Below are 15,092 nucleotides of genomic sequence, written 5' to 3' on the forward strand. Positions count from 1 at the left end.
ATATTTTGCCCTCAACTCTTGCCTGACACATTGAAGTATTTTTCAGATACTTCCGGAGAACAGTTATGGTCAGCCAAAGAACATTCACTTTCAATAAAACCCCTTCTGTTACTTTATCTTGGCATGACATCAATGGAAGTCAGATAAACAAAACTGTGTATTGCATAAAGTATGCAAGTGTAAGTAATAATGATTTGGACAGATTCCACATCAAAATTAGAATTTTATTACAGCTGTACCATTAAGAGGTACAAAAAATAACATTGAGGTAAAAGACCATTAAAGCTTATTTTCTACTTAACTGAAAAGATGGGGGTAAAACTGTACATACCTATACTCTTGTCCACAGAAGCTATCTTTGTGCAAGTTACATCTCCCAGTTCTGTAAGCATGTATAGCACCTCTAGTGTGGAGATTACAAGCAGCACATCAGGTAAAGTGAGATGACATATTATCTCCCTGTAGGATTCTTGATCCACATACTCACAAATGAGGACTGCATTATCATCAGCTTTACAAAGGTTCCCCAAGATTTCCATTGCTGAAAATACAACCAAACCAAGGAGGTCAGGGGCCAAATGCACTACACGTTTCAAGTAAAAACAAAATAAGAACTATTGTGTTTATATAAGAAATACTCACCCCTCATTTTTAAAAACCTGTCTCTTGACATTAAACATTTTGTAATAGTGTGAAACATAAGATGAGTAGCTCTAAAATCAACAGGATCCAACTGAAGCTGCAAAGTAAAAAATTATCATTACTAGTGATCACATTTATAAGAGAAACCAAGAAGAAAGAAATACCTGCCATCAGTTCGCATCTCCTCTAAAACTATCTTGAAAATCTGTGACTTTTTACAGGCATAGAAAAAGACAGAAATATATATTTTTTAAAAACATTCCCAATAACAGTCACTATCTTTATACTATTGTCATCTGAGGCTATTTTTTGCTCAAAAAGAATATAAAGAGAGATTTTCTACTTCAAATACTAATGGGAAAGAAATTAATCTCTTAAAATTGACGGACCCCTGGCAAATGTTAACTTTAAAACAAGAATCAGAATGACAATGTCCACACCGAAAAACAAGATCTTTACCTCTCCTGCTACATTGCCCAGAGTGTCCAGACCCAGCTGCCTTAGAGAAATAAAGTGACAGTGGGCACACAGTAAGAGGAATCTGAGACAAGTCCGATTAGCTGCCAGAAGTTTAACGTTTCCTTCTTCAAATGAAAGATTTCTAAGGATAACTGCAATTTGGAGCACACGCTGTCCTTCAATGTCGTTAATGCCGACATTCCGAGGAGGATGGAAAAGAGAATCCCAGCTGCCCTCCGTAGTCGTACCATCTTCAGTGAAAAAGAAAATGTACAAATTATGAATTCATCATTTACTCAGCTCTAGAAAAATGTTTTAGAAATTTGAATTCAGCTCAAGCTTTATTAAGAAACAATGGAAATTCAGTTCACCTACCTTGTGATTTGTTGCTCTTGTCTGTAATGAGGTCCCTTACTTCATTATCATCTACTATGTCCTTCCATAACTATCAGAAAAAGTTTTAAAATATTTCATTGTTACACAACTGCAGTGATGCATACTGTATTTTCAGTTATTTATAAAGATAAGACTATTTAAAATACAAAAAAGGGCAAAACTGTTGATGCTAAAGAGTTTTAGCATCAGGAGAATACTCTCCCTGAGAAACGTGTTATGAATGATTTGCTCATACAGTAGAGTACTGTAGTAATCTACACCCACAGAAACGTCTAATCTAAATGAGAAAAATTGTGCAGAGGAAGTTAATTATGGCATTGTGGTAAAGTACTGCACTTGCTCATGAAGTATGAAAGCAAGATAGAGAAATGACTTGGTGTGAAAAATGTTGGTTACAACATATGGGATGCCAAAAAACCATGCAAAGGTTTTCTTCTTGAACTTTTGCTATCTAAACTTCATCAAAGATGAAGTTCACAAACAACAAAAAAATCGAGGAAAAATGGTTCATGGGTAAGGCAAAGTAGTTTATTACAGAACTTCTTTCAAACTTCTTTACATAGTTTGAAATAGGAATTATTTTACTATCTGCTCAAAAATGCACTAAAATGCATTTGGGGTGTTCAAGGCTAAAGCAATTTTCTGGTTTATCAAAATCATTTCTATTAATAAATACTACCTGAGTAAATGGCTTTCAGAGACTTACAAAAAACAGTGCTAATAAATGGAAATAAATTAAGCATTATTATACACTGTCATTAAATGATAAGGGTGCATTTATGAAAGATTACCTTTACAAAATCTCGAGATGTTTTCTCTTTCCACTCGGTCCCAAATACAGCAGAAAAGCTTCCTAGTGCTGTTAACACAAGCACACAAACACGAAGAAAAGCTTAAAAAAAACTTCAGACATCAGAAAGAGCAATAATTTAGCTTTCAATTATTTTAAATGATAAAAGAGACATAAATGTACCAATTCTCAAAAATAAGCTTACATTTACCATGGGACAATTTGTCCAAATCTAGACCCTGCATCTAGCTTAGACTGTAATGTAATTTTACTGGAAACAGACTGGAAATATTTCAGTATAGTAAATTCAAAATTAAGAAGTAACATTAAAGTTCAATAACCTTCTGGAAATTAAAAAAAAAGAATGTGGTGTATGTAACAGTCTTTTTATTTTAAATGTTGTTTGGGGAATCACCATTTTTCAATCATTTGTTCAGAGTAATAATCACAGGTTCAAAACACTGAATTCAGAAATGGCTAGTCACATGACATTGAACTGCTATTAGTTATGTTACCTTTGAGCTACTTTTAGATAATCCTGGCCATCATCCCCAAATACAAAAGCATCAGGATGAAATCTTGAGAGTGATGGGACATTTTACTTGTCATTATATCAATTTCAACAAAAAATTACCTTACAAAAAAAATCAAGAAGGCAATACCAAACAAATACCAAAACAGTGGAAGACTGACTTGACTGTCAGAAACTACTGAAATGACTTACTGTCATCAAAGACTCCAGCATGTGCTAGTAGCAATGTGATGAGTTTAGGATCTTTCTCAAGCTGCATGACGTGCTTGCTTTCATTTGAAAGAAGAGTGCAAACGTTAATGGCGAAATCAACTTCATTCGGGAGGCCCGATAAAAGAGAGAGCACCAGTTTGTTGTAGTCACACGGCGTGACAAACTCCATGGAGAGCCCATAGCTTTGGCGAAGATAATCTGAAGGAGACAAATGCAAGATTTGTTTAATCAAATGTTGATTAAACAAGTTTGTCAAACCTCTAACAAGTATACATTTAACCTTTCCTAGGTGTTTCACAGCAGACATTTAATTGGGTGGTATATAACCAATAACTGAATAATCTACGGTCAATCACTGTAATTGTAGTGTTTTGGACTTCATGAATTATTCATGTATTTCCATTTCTTTCACCTTTAAGTTTTTACAAAAACAGGAATAGGCTAGCTGTTAAGCCACAAAGGTCTGGAAATACATGGACTTAAAATTCTTTCCCCAGTTGATGATTTTTTGTTATATGGAAAACTAAAAATGTGTAGAATTTATCATCAAAACATTAAGCAATCAAACCCTTCCAAGTGTAGTGTATTACAGTAAACAAGATTCCTCAAAGACATTTTTATTTTCTTTATGTAGGATCAATAACAATTCTGCAATCTTATTAAAAAAAAACTAAATTATAGTTTTACAAAGTCCTGCAATAACCAACAAAATGCTTGGATATAAATCTACTATTAAGAGTGTTCAAATCTTCCAGCTTTCGCCGAGATCAGTATGTTTCCAGTTCTTTAGTGTGAGTCACTTTGAGCTCATTCAAAAGGGTTGACTTTACAGCAGCTGTGGCTTCTTTCATAGCCAGTAAGAATCTCCCTTGGATTCAGGTCAGGTCAGTATTCATGTTATTCTGACCTACATTTAAACAGTTTACTCTCTCATTTTTCCCCATTTCAGACAAGAGGGCAAATATATTTGTCCTAATGATTTTCACAGTCAACATTATTTTAAAATATAGAACTATACATATAGGGTGAATTAATGTTAAACTGCTGTTTAATCTAGCAGCAAATACTAAAGTGTGGACCTTCTAATAAAAGACATTCCTGATGCCAGGCAACACACTTGCCAGTGAGGGCTTGTTTACTATGTATTACCAGTACTGTAACAGGAAAGCCTCCCAATAGTATTCAAGACAGCACTCCTAAATATAAACATCTCAGTACGAGCACTCACTGCACGCCTGCCCTAAGGTGGCCTCAGGAGATATACGTAGTGAAATACTACCCAACAAGTGCAGGACAGAGCGAGCAACGTGTGAGGCTAAAGAACAATCGAATAATCCGAGCTGCCTTGTATAAGATGGAAAGGGTTACTATAACAAATGCTCACAAAAAGATCAGTGTCTGGTAATAAGACTTAGTTACAAAAAGTACCACTTTGGCAGTATATATGTGCTATACAACAGTATAATCCAACCAGTATAAATTGCCCGAACCCCCTCCACACTGTACTCTCTTACCCATCAATCTACACTAAGATCAGGAGATAACCACTTGTTTAACAATATTATTTTAAGTTAAAAACATTCAGACAACAACTCAAAACTGTAGGAACAAAACAAACAGATTAATAAATGTAGAAGGAGAAGGTAAAAGACAACAAGGGAGAAAACACCCAAGCCCTTGCTGAAATGGCTTACCTGATACAGTGTGTTGCTGGTAGTTGTAGGAGCAGGGTATTGCACCAATGGGAAGAGATGGTTTTGGATTGCCAGGCTGTACCTCCTCGTCATCTTCTCCAAAATGATGCACTTTTTCGTACTTTTCCAAATAGCTGTGACATAGAAAAAAAGATGCTGGAATTACACCTTGCCAATCGGAAAGAGGCCAGCAACTGTTACTAGGGCATTGGGTTTAAATCTGTTGCACTCCAAATAATATACCACTTGTCAAGCCCTTAAACAGAACCCAGCAAGCAGAATAAATATTAAACTCTGAAATACAACGTGAGAAAAAAAAAAACATTTGATCACCTAAAAAGGTTTCTACACCATTTTCAATTTCACATAATCTTTGCTTCTTCAAGCACAATACCTGGAATTTCTCTCTATATATATATATGATTTTACCATATTAGAGTTAGGAACATGAGTACTGAGCTCATAGAACCCCTGAATATTACCCATTTTTAAAATGACTGTGTGCACAACCTGAATAGGAAAAGTGGTTTTTTCAGTATCCTAATTTAGACTTGTTAAAACTGACACCTTCCCAATTCCTAGAAATTACAGGGAAATATACCGATCACTGACTGAACTGCAATCTAAATTACATTCACCACACACACAGAAGAGATAAAAAACTGATACTCTGTCTCCTGAAATATGCAATGGAAAAGGAAAATTATGATTTGAGTGTTGAAACTCCCTTAGTGAGCTGATCAAATAGACATGCATCCTTTGTGTAACAAGGAAAATTTCCTTTTTTCGCCCCAGAGTATTTACAAAATAAAACAAATATTCATACTCAGTACTGTTCCTATTTAAAAGTGACCCAAAGGATTAATCTAGTGAGGAAAACTAAAACTTTGTGTTGTCTGTCACACTGTTAATGATTTGAAGCCTTCAAAACAAGCAAGGATTTAAATAATAAAGAACCTGCTCCTGGCATCAAAGACCTCGCTGTGCAGAGGAGGCTGGGAAGCCTGCTGAGAAAGCAAGGAGAGGGGGACCTGAAAAGAATGGTTTCAAAACTCTCTTCAGCAAAACTATATCTACCTGCTTTGTGACTTTCTTATTCCTTTAAAATCCAGTGATGTGCAAGCTACATCCACAATCATAGTGGTTTCCACTGAAAAACATTTGCCCTTTCCTGTTCTAAAAAAAAAAAGCTAATCTTGCCATATTAAAAGAACAACTACCATAAAAGAAGCACCAGGGTACAGATGTAATTTATTTATGAGCTCCAATACACTGGGCGCAAAAATATGTTTGTCAATGGGACTGGTGAAGAAGAAGAAACATTCTTTCTCACAGCAAGCAGGTTATTTATCAAAACAGCAATGAATGCACCTCACTGCTACTTTTAAAAAGAGATTTTATGTTAAAAGGTTAAGTACTGAACAGTAAGAAAAAGCAAATCACACAGCTGCATACTTCTAATCAAGCACAGAAACTGGGACTACAAGAGAGAATTGGAAGTGTTTTCAGGAACAAACTCGAAAGCATCTTTTATGGGCCTTTGGTCCACTGCTATTGTGCCCGATTTCCTAGAATTCTTCAAAAATAATCTTGAGGCAGTCCCTGGAGCAATAAACGGCCACCTACTGAGGTAACATGGTAGACAAAGGTTAAAATGGGAAGTGGCCTCACTCATATACTGGTACTATAACTATCTGGATTAACGTCTCAAAGCTCAAAGTTGGTTAGTCAGATAAAAAAACATATAAAAGTAGGAATGTAATGGCAATCATGAAAATACTGCTAGTATGTGTTTTTCCCTTTGTTTTGCTTTGAAAGCAATCATACAAACTAACTTTTTTAGCAGTTACAATTGCAGGCGTATGAATCAGAATTACAAACAATGTTGGTCAGATCTTACCAGAGCTTTAGATTTAAAAAAATAATAATTTATGCAGCATAGGCCATGTGCATGTAAATTATAATATATGCAATTAAACTAAGCACAAAAAAGAAAATTAACTTTTGTCAACAATTCACAAAGCACCTCTAAAGGTTCTACAATAAAAGTGTATTCAAGTCAAAATATTAAAGAACGTGAGTGAATCATTTGATGATAATTTTAAGATGATGGGAAGTCGAAAAGAAAAAGAACTGCCATCCTTAAGGATAACAACCCATTTGCAAAAAGACATACAATTTAGATTAGCCATCATAATAATAATAATAGACATCACAGACAGAAACACTAAATCTGATCAAACACTGCAGTCAATCCAAAATAACAAGCACTTATGATACTGTCCATTTTATACAAAAGTGGAATAAGGTTTGAGAGAATGGCATTGGTTTAGATTCAAAATGGAAGGCCTAATTCCTTATTTATTTTCATACTGGAATTAAGAGGCATTCATTGATTCAATGTGGAAACTGACTAATAGTAGAATAATCACCTGCAGAGTCACAGTGTATCCTGGATTAGCTATGCACTTTCGCTCAACGCATGTATAAATCAAACACAGCTAGAGCTCACGGCTTTCACTGAAAAGAGCTAATAGACTTTTTATCCTTGCATTATACAAACAAATTAGTCTTTTTTTCCATCAGGAAAATAAATTCCATATATGGGTACATAGAAGTGTGAGTTAATTGTGACTTTACCCAATGAAAATGGACTCTCAGCAGGTGGTGACAATAGACAATTCCAGGAATCAAAGTGAAAGGAATACACCAAGATGATATAGTTTGTATAGTGCATGGCACTATTTAATTATATTATGTTATATTGATGATAATAACATTCTCATGGTGCCATCCAGGTGCTAAAAATTAGTCAACACGAAGCGCAAAACCTCGTTAACGTAAGTATCAAGATCACAGAGGATATGAATAATGGCTCAAATTGCCCTTTACAATCACAGATATGACTGAATTCCTACTTTCACAGGCACCCAGATGCAGTGACACCGAACGCTGAACCCCTCAAGGTAAAACAGATAGTAGTCATAGCAATCAAAATCTTTTCAAACAATGTTGTTATTAAAGTGGAACTGCACAGGCAATTAGTCGAAACGTTGGTACTTCTGCCCAGAAAAGAAAAACTGTTCTTTAACAAATATTAGCTGTTTGCTTCAAGCCTTTCCTTAAACAATTACTGTTACAGAGAAATATCAAATGAAGCTGTGATATGTCAAGCCTCTAGAATACTATGCAACTACTGCTGAGAACTATGTAAGCCTTTTAATATAGTTTTTGTTCTGTATCAATGAAATTTAGGAAGATATATAATGCAGAGCTACAGAAAGTATATAGACTTGAGCATAAACTGATTCAAAGAAATAAGGTTTTAAATGTATAGGCCTTTACATATGTTCATTATACTATATACCTTCATAAAATTTTTTTGAAACCTACACATTAAAATTACAATGGAATCTGAAGTAAAGGAATACTTGTGCAAACAAGAAACTTTTACTAACAACCATGAAAGTATGTACAGTACTATTCCATTATGAGATCACAAAACACAAGAAGGCCATTTAGTGCATCATGCCCATTTGGTAGTTAATATTCTATCTGAGGTGCTCACCTATATGTTATTTAAAAGAAGCAAGGGCATAGACTCCAATGACATAGCTGGACAGCTGGTTCTATAGTCCCACAGCTTTGAGGAAAAAAGTGCCTCCTGCTTTTGTTTCATGCATTTAAATATTATTTGTATGTAGCACCCTGATCTTTTATTCAGTTTTACCATAACATCCTTTGATTTAAATTCTATATTTTTATCTATACATCTTAAAATTTTGCTTACACACATTGTAGAGGAGATTTAAACGATCTGTCAACGTAAACACTTCAAAACATCAACAGCTTTTTCTAGTTCAGTGTTTGCCAGTTTGTATTCAGTTAGCTTTTGTTAGCTACCCTACACTTGTCTACATTAAATGCAATTTACCAGTTTGCCCAGTTAACTTTCTAAACCTTACATTTGCTGCTTCTACAATGATTGCTCACTCTGCTATTTTGGTATTGTCTACAAGCTACACTAACAACTTTACCAACTATATCAAAATCTACACCACTGATATAAATGAAAAAGATCTAAAATCCCAATACAGATCCGTGTTGTAATCCTCTAATTGCATTTCCCCATTGAAGGACTTCTCTCGCCTTATACAGTAGGCCATAAATTCGTACTTATTTATTTTATCTCCTAAAGCACTACACATTGATTCAATTAAAATATATATATACATTTTTCTAATCACCTTATTATCTTTTTAATAATACAACCTAAATGAATAGAGACTAATGTTTAAGTCCATCATATTTGTTACAGGGTGGTATGTTGATCATAATGTGGATGATGGTAAATAGAACAGATACATCAGTATTTCAAGTTGAACCTTTTACAAGAGGAAGAATGAGAAATTATATTGATTTGGTGGACACTTTCATCCAAAACAACCTAGAATGTTTTTTTTTTACATATAATTTTGGTCCCAGTCTTTACATCTAGGCTGTGCTGGAGCAATCCAGGTAAACCACCTTGCTGAAGACTACAGTGACATCTGAACCCATGACATCCCAGTTAGGTGTCCAGAACCTTAATCACTACTCCCGACCAACCGTCCACAGCTCACAACTGCTTCCTTAACCTCAGGAAATCCTAATAATTTCATTATAACAGTATTGGGAATTTGGCAACAGGCCAAACAATATGTTTGCTGTATCACTGCTCCCAACAACTATGTAGTACCACAAATGATTCTATTAGCTATGACTATTTTTATGTAGGCTCTATTACAGTTAAAAAATGCTGCCTTTAATGCGTTATAAAGACTCTGCCACCACCCTCCCCATCATTGAGAAATTCTGCAATGCTTCAGGGTTTTTCACTGAACATGAAGCTTCACTTAGTGTTCTGTACACAGACAGGTTCATGAGCACTGTAATCGTTGCCATGGAGCTTTCTGTGCTTTCAGCAGCTACTGTGGTTCCCTGAATTGCCTGCTCCCTGTAGACTGAGCCTAACAGTCCCACAGCCATAACACATTCCAGAAAGGAGGGGCAAATAAGGGGTTAGCACACATCACAGGAAGCAAATTCTACAGTACAGCATGCAGACTTTGGCCAAAGGTCTGGGAAAAACACATATGCATGCATGTGTATTTGTATTCAGCAAATGGCATGGGAAGAAGATGTGGCCTCCAAACAATCTCATTTAAAAATGTGGCTCAGACATCCAATTTCTAACGAGACTGCAACTGAATTTCAATTAGCAAAAAAAAAGACTAAAAAAAGACGATCGCAGAAATTCAAAATGTTCGTAACACCAGTCTTAGACAAAAGCACAAATAATAAATAATGTGCTCCTGATCCTGTAATGGTAACTGGAACACTAACAGCCCAATACCACTTTTTCTAAGGAAGAGAGCCTGGCCATCTGCCAAATTAAGTTTGTGCTGTGTAACTGGCTAAAAAGAGAGGAAGCAGTTTAATCGTTAAAGTTCCCAGGTGAACATCATCACAGTGTGATAAACTGCACACCGAAGTATTTTAATGGAATTTCCTCATGGTGGAATCTTTTCGTGCTCTTGGAAGGTATAAAACATAAAAGCAGCAAGAACCCCATGAGGAATCCTGCTTTCTTTCTTTCACAATGCTCTTTATTACTCGAGATATTGCAGTAGGGTCAAATATCGTTAGGAATAAATGATAGCAAGAAGGTCTTCCATTTATATTGTGTTTAAGGTCATGTCATCTGTTAAGAACATGAAGTAAGAATGGATACAACCAAGAAACCACTTTGCCCATCTTGCCAATTTGGTAGTTAGTAACAGATTCAAAAACATAGCAGGGAAGCTTGTTCCATACTCTGTTTGGGTAAAGACGTGTCAGTTTTAAATGTACTTCCACATAGTTTCCACTAGTGTCCTCTGGTTTGTGTTTCACTTTTCACTTTACAGAAGTTTGCTGAGTTGACTTTGTATATGCCTTAGAAGATTTTGACTTGTATGTTTCACTCTGTTCAAGACTAAAAAGGTTCAGTTTTTAGCCTGTCAATGTAGGACTCTTTGTTGAACCTCAGAATGTAACTGGCTGCTCTTTTCTGAAGCGATTCCAGAAATGCAATATGTTGTTCACAATATTCTATATGCAGCCGCACTAGTGAGTTATAAAATGTTAACAAAACATCCCATATTTTTTTACTTTAAATTCTACCCTATATAACTATATGTTTTGTTTCCTTTTTTTAATTGCTTCCTCACACTGTCTAAAAATGTAAATCATATTCAAATAAACACCTTGCTGCCCTTGTAAGATTTGATAAGGGAAAGGCATATACCAGGGATCAACAATCAAAGACACATGTGCCATTATTGTCATGCAAAGGGATTTTTAACTGCAAATAAAAGTCTAATAAACCACAAAGAAATTAAGTTAAAAAAAAGATAAAAACTACGTTTTACCATTTTGTAATTCTGTACAACATGCTTCCAATAAAAGCTCTTTGGTGTAGAAAAGAAATTATTCATTTGGCTTTATATTGTTAGAGAGATCAGCCTATTTTTTCCCACAGGAAACCTTGCAATCCGTGGCATTGATAACATTTTTCACACTTAAGTGTAAAGCCAAACACTGTAAAGCTGTGGGAAGGTTTTGGCATGTTTTGAGGACAGTCTTGATGCAAGATCGAGATTTATCAGAAAAGGGTCAAAACTACCTCGAACTGGATGATGAAAAATGGGTTGCAAAACTCATGTTTCTAGCCGACATCACCACGCATATAAATTCTCAACCTCCGTCTGCAGGTTGTAGATCAAACTGTTACATGTTTTTTTGAAACATGGAATGCATTTCTTGCAAAACTTGCCATTTTTTCTTGGGATATTGACAGCTCAATTATCCACTATTATCAACAACTTAAAGAACTTTCAAAACGTATAATCCATGCTGCTGATTTTGGAGTGTACATGTGAGAACGTCATCATAATTTTGTCAGGTTTCAGGATTTCCAACTCCTCGGGCCGATGTTTTCTCTTCTGATTAATCCACACAGCGACATGGATTTTTTTTTAATGCACTGCAGTAAATTTAGCTTAAAGTTTGATATTTGCTTCATTTTCATTTTTTGGAACATCAACAGCATCTTAACAAAATCACCAGGAGATGTCAAACTTCTTGCATTTTGTTGACGGTGATTCCTGAATTTTTTCAGAACTTTATCATTTATCACCAATGTATTGCATCGTAGTGATACACTGTTTCAGATGTTGATAACTTTGCAAGGAAAATACACAGATTTCAAACCACTGATGTTTAACATCGCAATTTTTTCAGCATTTGGATCAACATACCTCTGTGAACAGGTGAAGTGAGTTCTTTATCTCTACCATAGCCTGTTAACAACTGAACACTCAGAGGCTTGTGTGCTGCTTGAAGTGTCAAGCTACAAGCCTGAGATTGTAGAACTCGTCAAGGGAAAGCAAGGATCACACTAAATGGTAAGATGTACATATGCATTCGTTATTTTTTATAATATACTTTAAGTTTTTATTAATCAAAATGTAAGAAGTGCTATTATTGACATTAAAGTATCAATGACACGCAGAATCATAAAAACAAGTGTGTGAACTAATTACTGGCATTCCACCTATGAAAGGTTATTGACCCCTGGTACAGGCTGTGACAGAAAAGGGAAGAGAAGAAACATCGAGATATACTTCAATGTAGATGCAGTACTGTAGATGTGGTCAATTTGAATACCAGAATACCTGCTTTCTATAATATTGGTGATCTTTACTTTAGCCAATGTCTATCTATACTACACTGCGAAGGATTTGGCCATCCGTTCAGCAATAATGCATTCACCAACTTAGTCATGGCATTTTAGCTTTTTGTCAATATCTGACACGATGATACTGGCCTCCACAATTATCAAGTGCAGGGCCTTTAACAGGTCAGTTAGTTATCATTATGGAGCCATTTCAGGCATATCTGACCCAATGCATAAATCTGCTGTAAATGGTTTTCTTTTCTTAACCATAAACATGTTTTTCAATGGTTTCTCAAAGTAGTGCAAGAAATCAGGAAAACCTAGAAAATACAACCATCACGTTTTTTTATAGTAGCAGTGAAACTATTTTCTAACAAAATAAATTAATAGGGTGGTGCTGACTGAAGTACTTCATACATAGACAGCACAATTGGTGAATTCCATGATTTTTTACCAGCAAATTCAAAACACCACCTTAGTTTCACAACAGTGTATTTTGTAACTAGATAACCAAATAATGTCATGCAACATTTTTTCCATAAGAATATTTATCTGGCATAGCAGTTTAGAGAAGCTCCAAAACCAATCAATAATTTATCCATTCTCCAGCAAAACAATCACTGGAACAAAAATTCAGAAAAATACATAAAGCCCATTGTCCCTACCTCGAAAAACAGCAAAAACCCTTTGTAAAATAGGATTTGAAGTCCTCCCAGATGAAACATGTGAAAAGCTGTGTTAGAAAATGGCAACCAAAGGAGTACTGATATTTTCCAACCACCTATGGGATAGCTGATCTACAGTAATAGAAATAGCTGTCATTCAGCAAAATCTGGCTATTCAGAGACTTAGTGGAGGTTCTAAGGTGTCATCTTTTGTGTGTCAGTAAATCACGCAAAGATAAAGCTTCTTGATAATTTCTCATGGATTCACATCAGAAGTGTACAAGAAAGCACAAACGCACTTTTCTGCTGCCTATACACCAAAGACATAGGTTCACTTCCTGGGTGTCATCCAAATCAACCAAAATCAAATTACATCCTCAAAGTTTGAGATATTGAAACAAGTCAAATACTTGAACTGAAAGCACAATGATGATTTCTTGAAGTAGGCCCTTTTTGCGAGGCACAACATTAGACTTAAGCACTTACCTTGATTTTACATGTCACCTCTTTCTTCCACTACAGAGAATACAGTATTAATATCAAAACCTTGAGGTAGGATGCTATGGTTGAGTTGACATGGAAAGCTCATGCACTATTCAGCTATGGGAGTTTGCATTACCAAATTAATGTCTCAAATACCAGTTTTTGTTCAACACTTAATTACAATTAGGCTACAAACAATAGTTAATAATTACTTCACTGCACAGAAACCAGATGTCTGAATACTTCCGAGTAGAGCTTGTAACAGTCTGTTGTTTAATTAAACATACTGATCATTTCCATAATCTATATATAAGTTATTTTCCTAGTGATTCAAAACTCTCAGTTCTGTCAAGACTGTGCAGCTTAAAGAGTTGCTGGTTTCATGTTAGAGCAATAGCATACCACAGCACATAAACCATCCACAAACCTCACTTACAACTTAAACTCAGTGCTTACCAAGTTTCAGTAACCAAAATGATAACAAAGGAAGCCCAGAAAAACAGAAATGGACATGTGATATATGGATAAGCAAGTACCAATCGCTGACACAGAGCACATATGGCAACAGCTCAACAGCTTGTGTGCTCTGTACATGAGGATGAGTTCAAAATAACTGCTCTGAAATAAAAAAAAAACGTTAAAAATCCTTCATTCTAGACTATTGCTGCCTTAAATAATATGAGTATAAGTAAAAATGCAGTCAACGAAGACTGCTTTGTTAAGCCCTGCCTGGTAGATATGGCTGCTCAAAGACTACATTGCTGTTCTGGAGTGTGTAGCAAATGCAAAGCAATGCTCAGTGCTTCAGTGACAGCTCCACTTAAGTGTTTCATATTATGCAACAAGTGTCATAATCTTAATACCAAAGCCAAACACTATACCTTAGACATGCTTTTGCTTTAGACTGCGATATGGAGTTTCCCCCTAACCTCTTTTCTAGTCCTAAAGCAGTCAGATTTCTATAGTCCAAAAAATAATGTGATAAGCTCAAGATTGCAAAAGCAGACCTTTGCCTGACATCTACTACAGTGAGGGAGAACTGGATAGGAAAGAGCACGCAATTCAAGAACACACTGCTGTAATTACCCTCTCACACACAGTTCTTAAAGAGAAAAGCACAACCAACACTTGGAGCTGAAAAGGTGCTACTTGATTTTTAGTTGACAGGTGCAGAATACATTTTAAATCTATACATATATATGCAAACATAAATGCTTGTTCACTTCTGTTAAAAAAAAAATGGTAGCGTGATAAAATCAAGATTTTAATAGCTGAGAAAATGAAAACTTCAGATAAACAGGAGGCCTGTGGTATGGTCTGAACAAGTCTTTTCCCAGTATAGTGTTTACTTCAGTAATGATTTTTTTCCCCTTTTCTATTTCCCTCTACATTGCACTCGTAGAGGATTGCAAGTTTTCGGCATTATCAAAACACTTTCAACTTTAAAATCTTTTTTCCC

At 35.4% G+C, this 15,092-nt stretch overlaps 1 protein-coding gene across 1 annotated transcript in view; it reads right to left on the reverse strand.

Moving 5' to 3' along the window:
• arid2 (AT-rich interactive domain 2) overlaps window positions 1-15,092 on the reverse strand; it is a 76,044-nt gene that overhangs the window by 27,880 nt on the left and 33,072 nt on the right. Inside the window, exons 4-10 of the mRNA XM_015352936.2 lie at window positions 4,727-4,860; window positions 3,012-3,230; window positions 2,289-2,356; window positions 1,477-1,546; window positions 1,102-1,352; window positions 643-739; window positions 332-541 (exon numbers count right to left, since the gene is read on the reverse strand). Of these exons, the coding sequence (XP_015208422.1) occupies window positions 332-541; window positions 643-739; window positions 1,102-1,352; window positions 1,477-1,546; window positions 2,289-2,356; window positions 3,012-3,230; window positions 4,727-4,860 (1,049 nt within the window). The remainder of the gene's footprint in view (window positions 1-331; window positions 542-642; window positions 740-1,101; window positions 1,353-1,476; window positions 1,547-2,288; window positions 2,357-3,011; window positions 3,231-4,726; window positions 4,861-15,092) is intronic.

The sequence above is a fragment of the Lepisosteus oculatus genome, chromosome 7 (genome assembly GCF_040954835.1).
Source record: "Lepisosteus oculatus isolate fLepOcu1 chromosome 7, fLepOcu1.hap2, whole genome shotgun sequence".
Taxonomy (NCBI): Eukaryota; Metazoa; Chordata; class Actinopteri; order Semionotiformes; family Lepisosteidae; genus Lepisosteus; species Lepisosteus oculatus.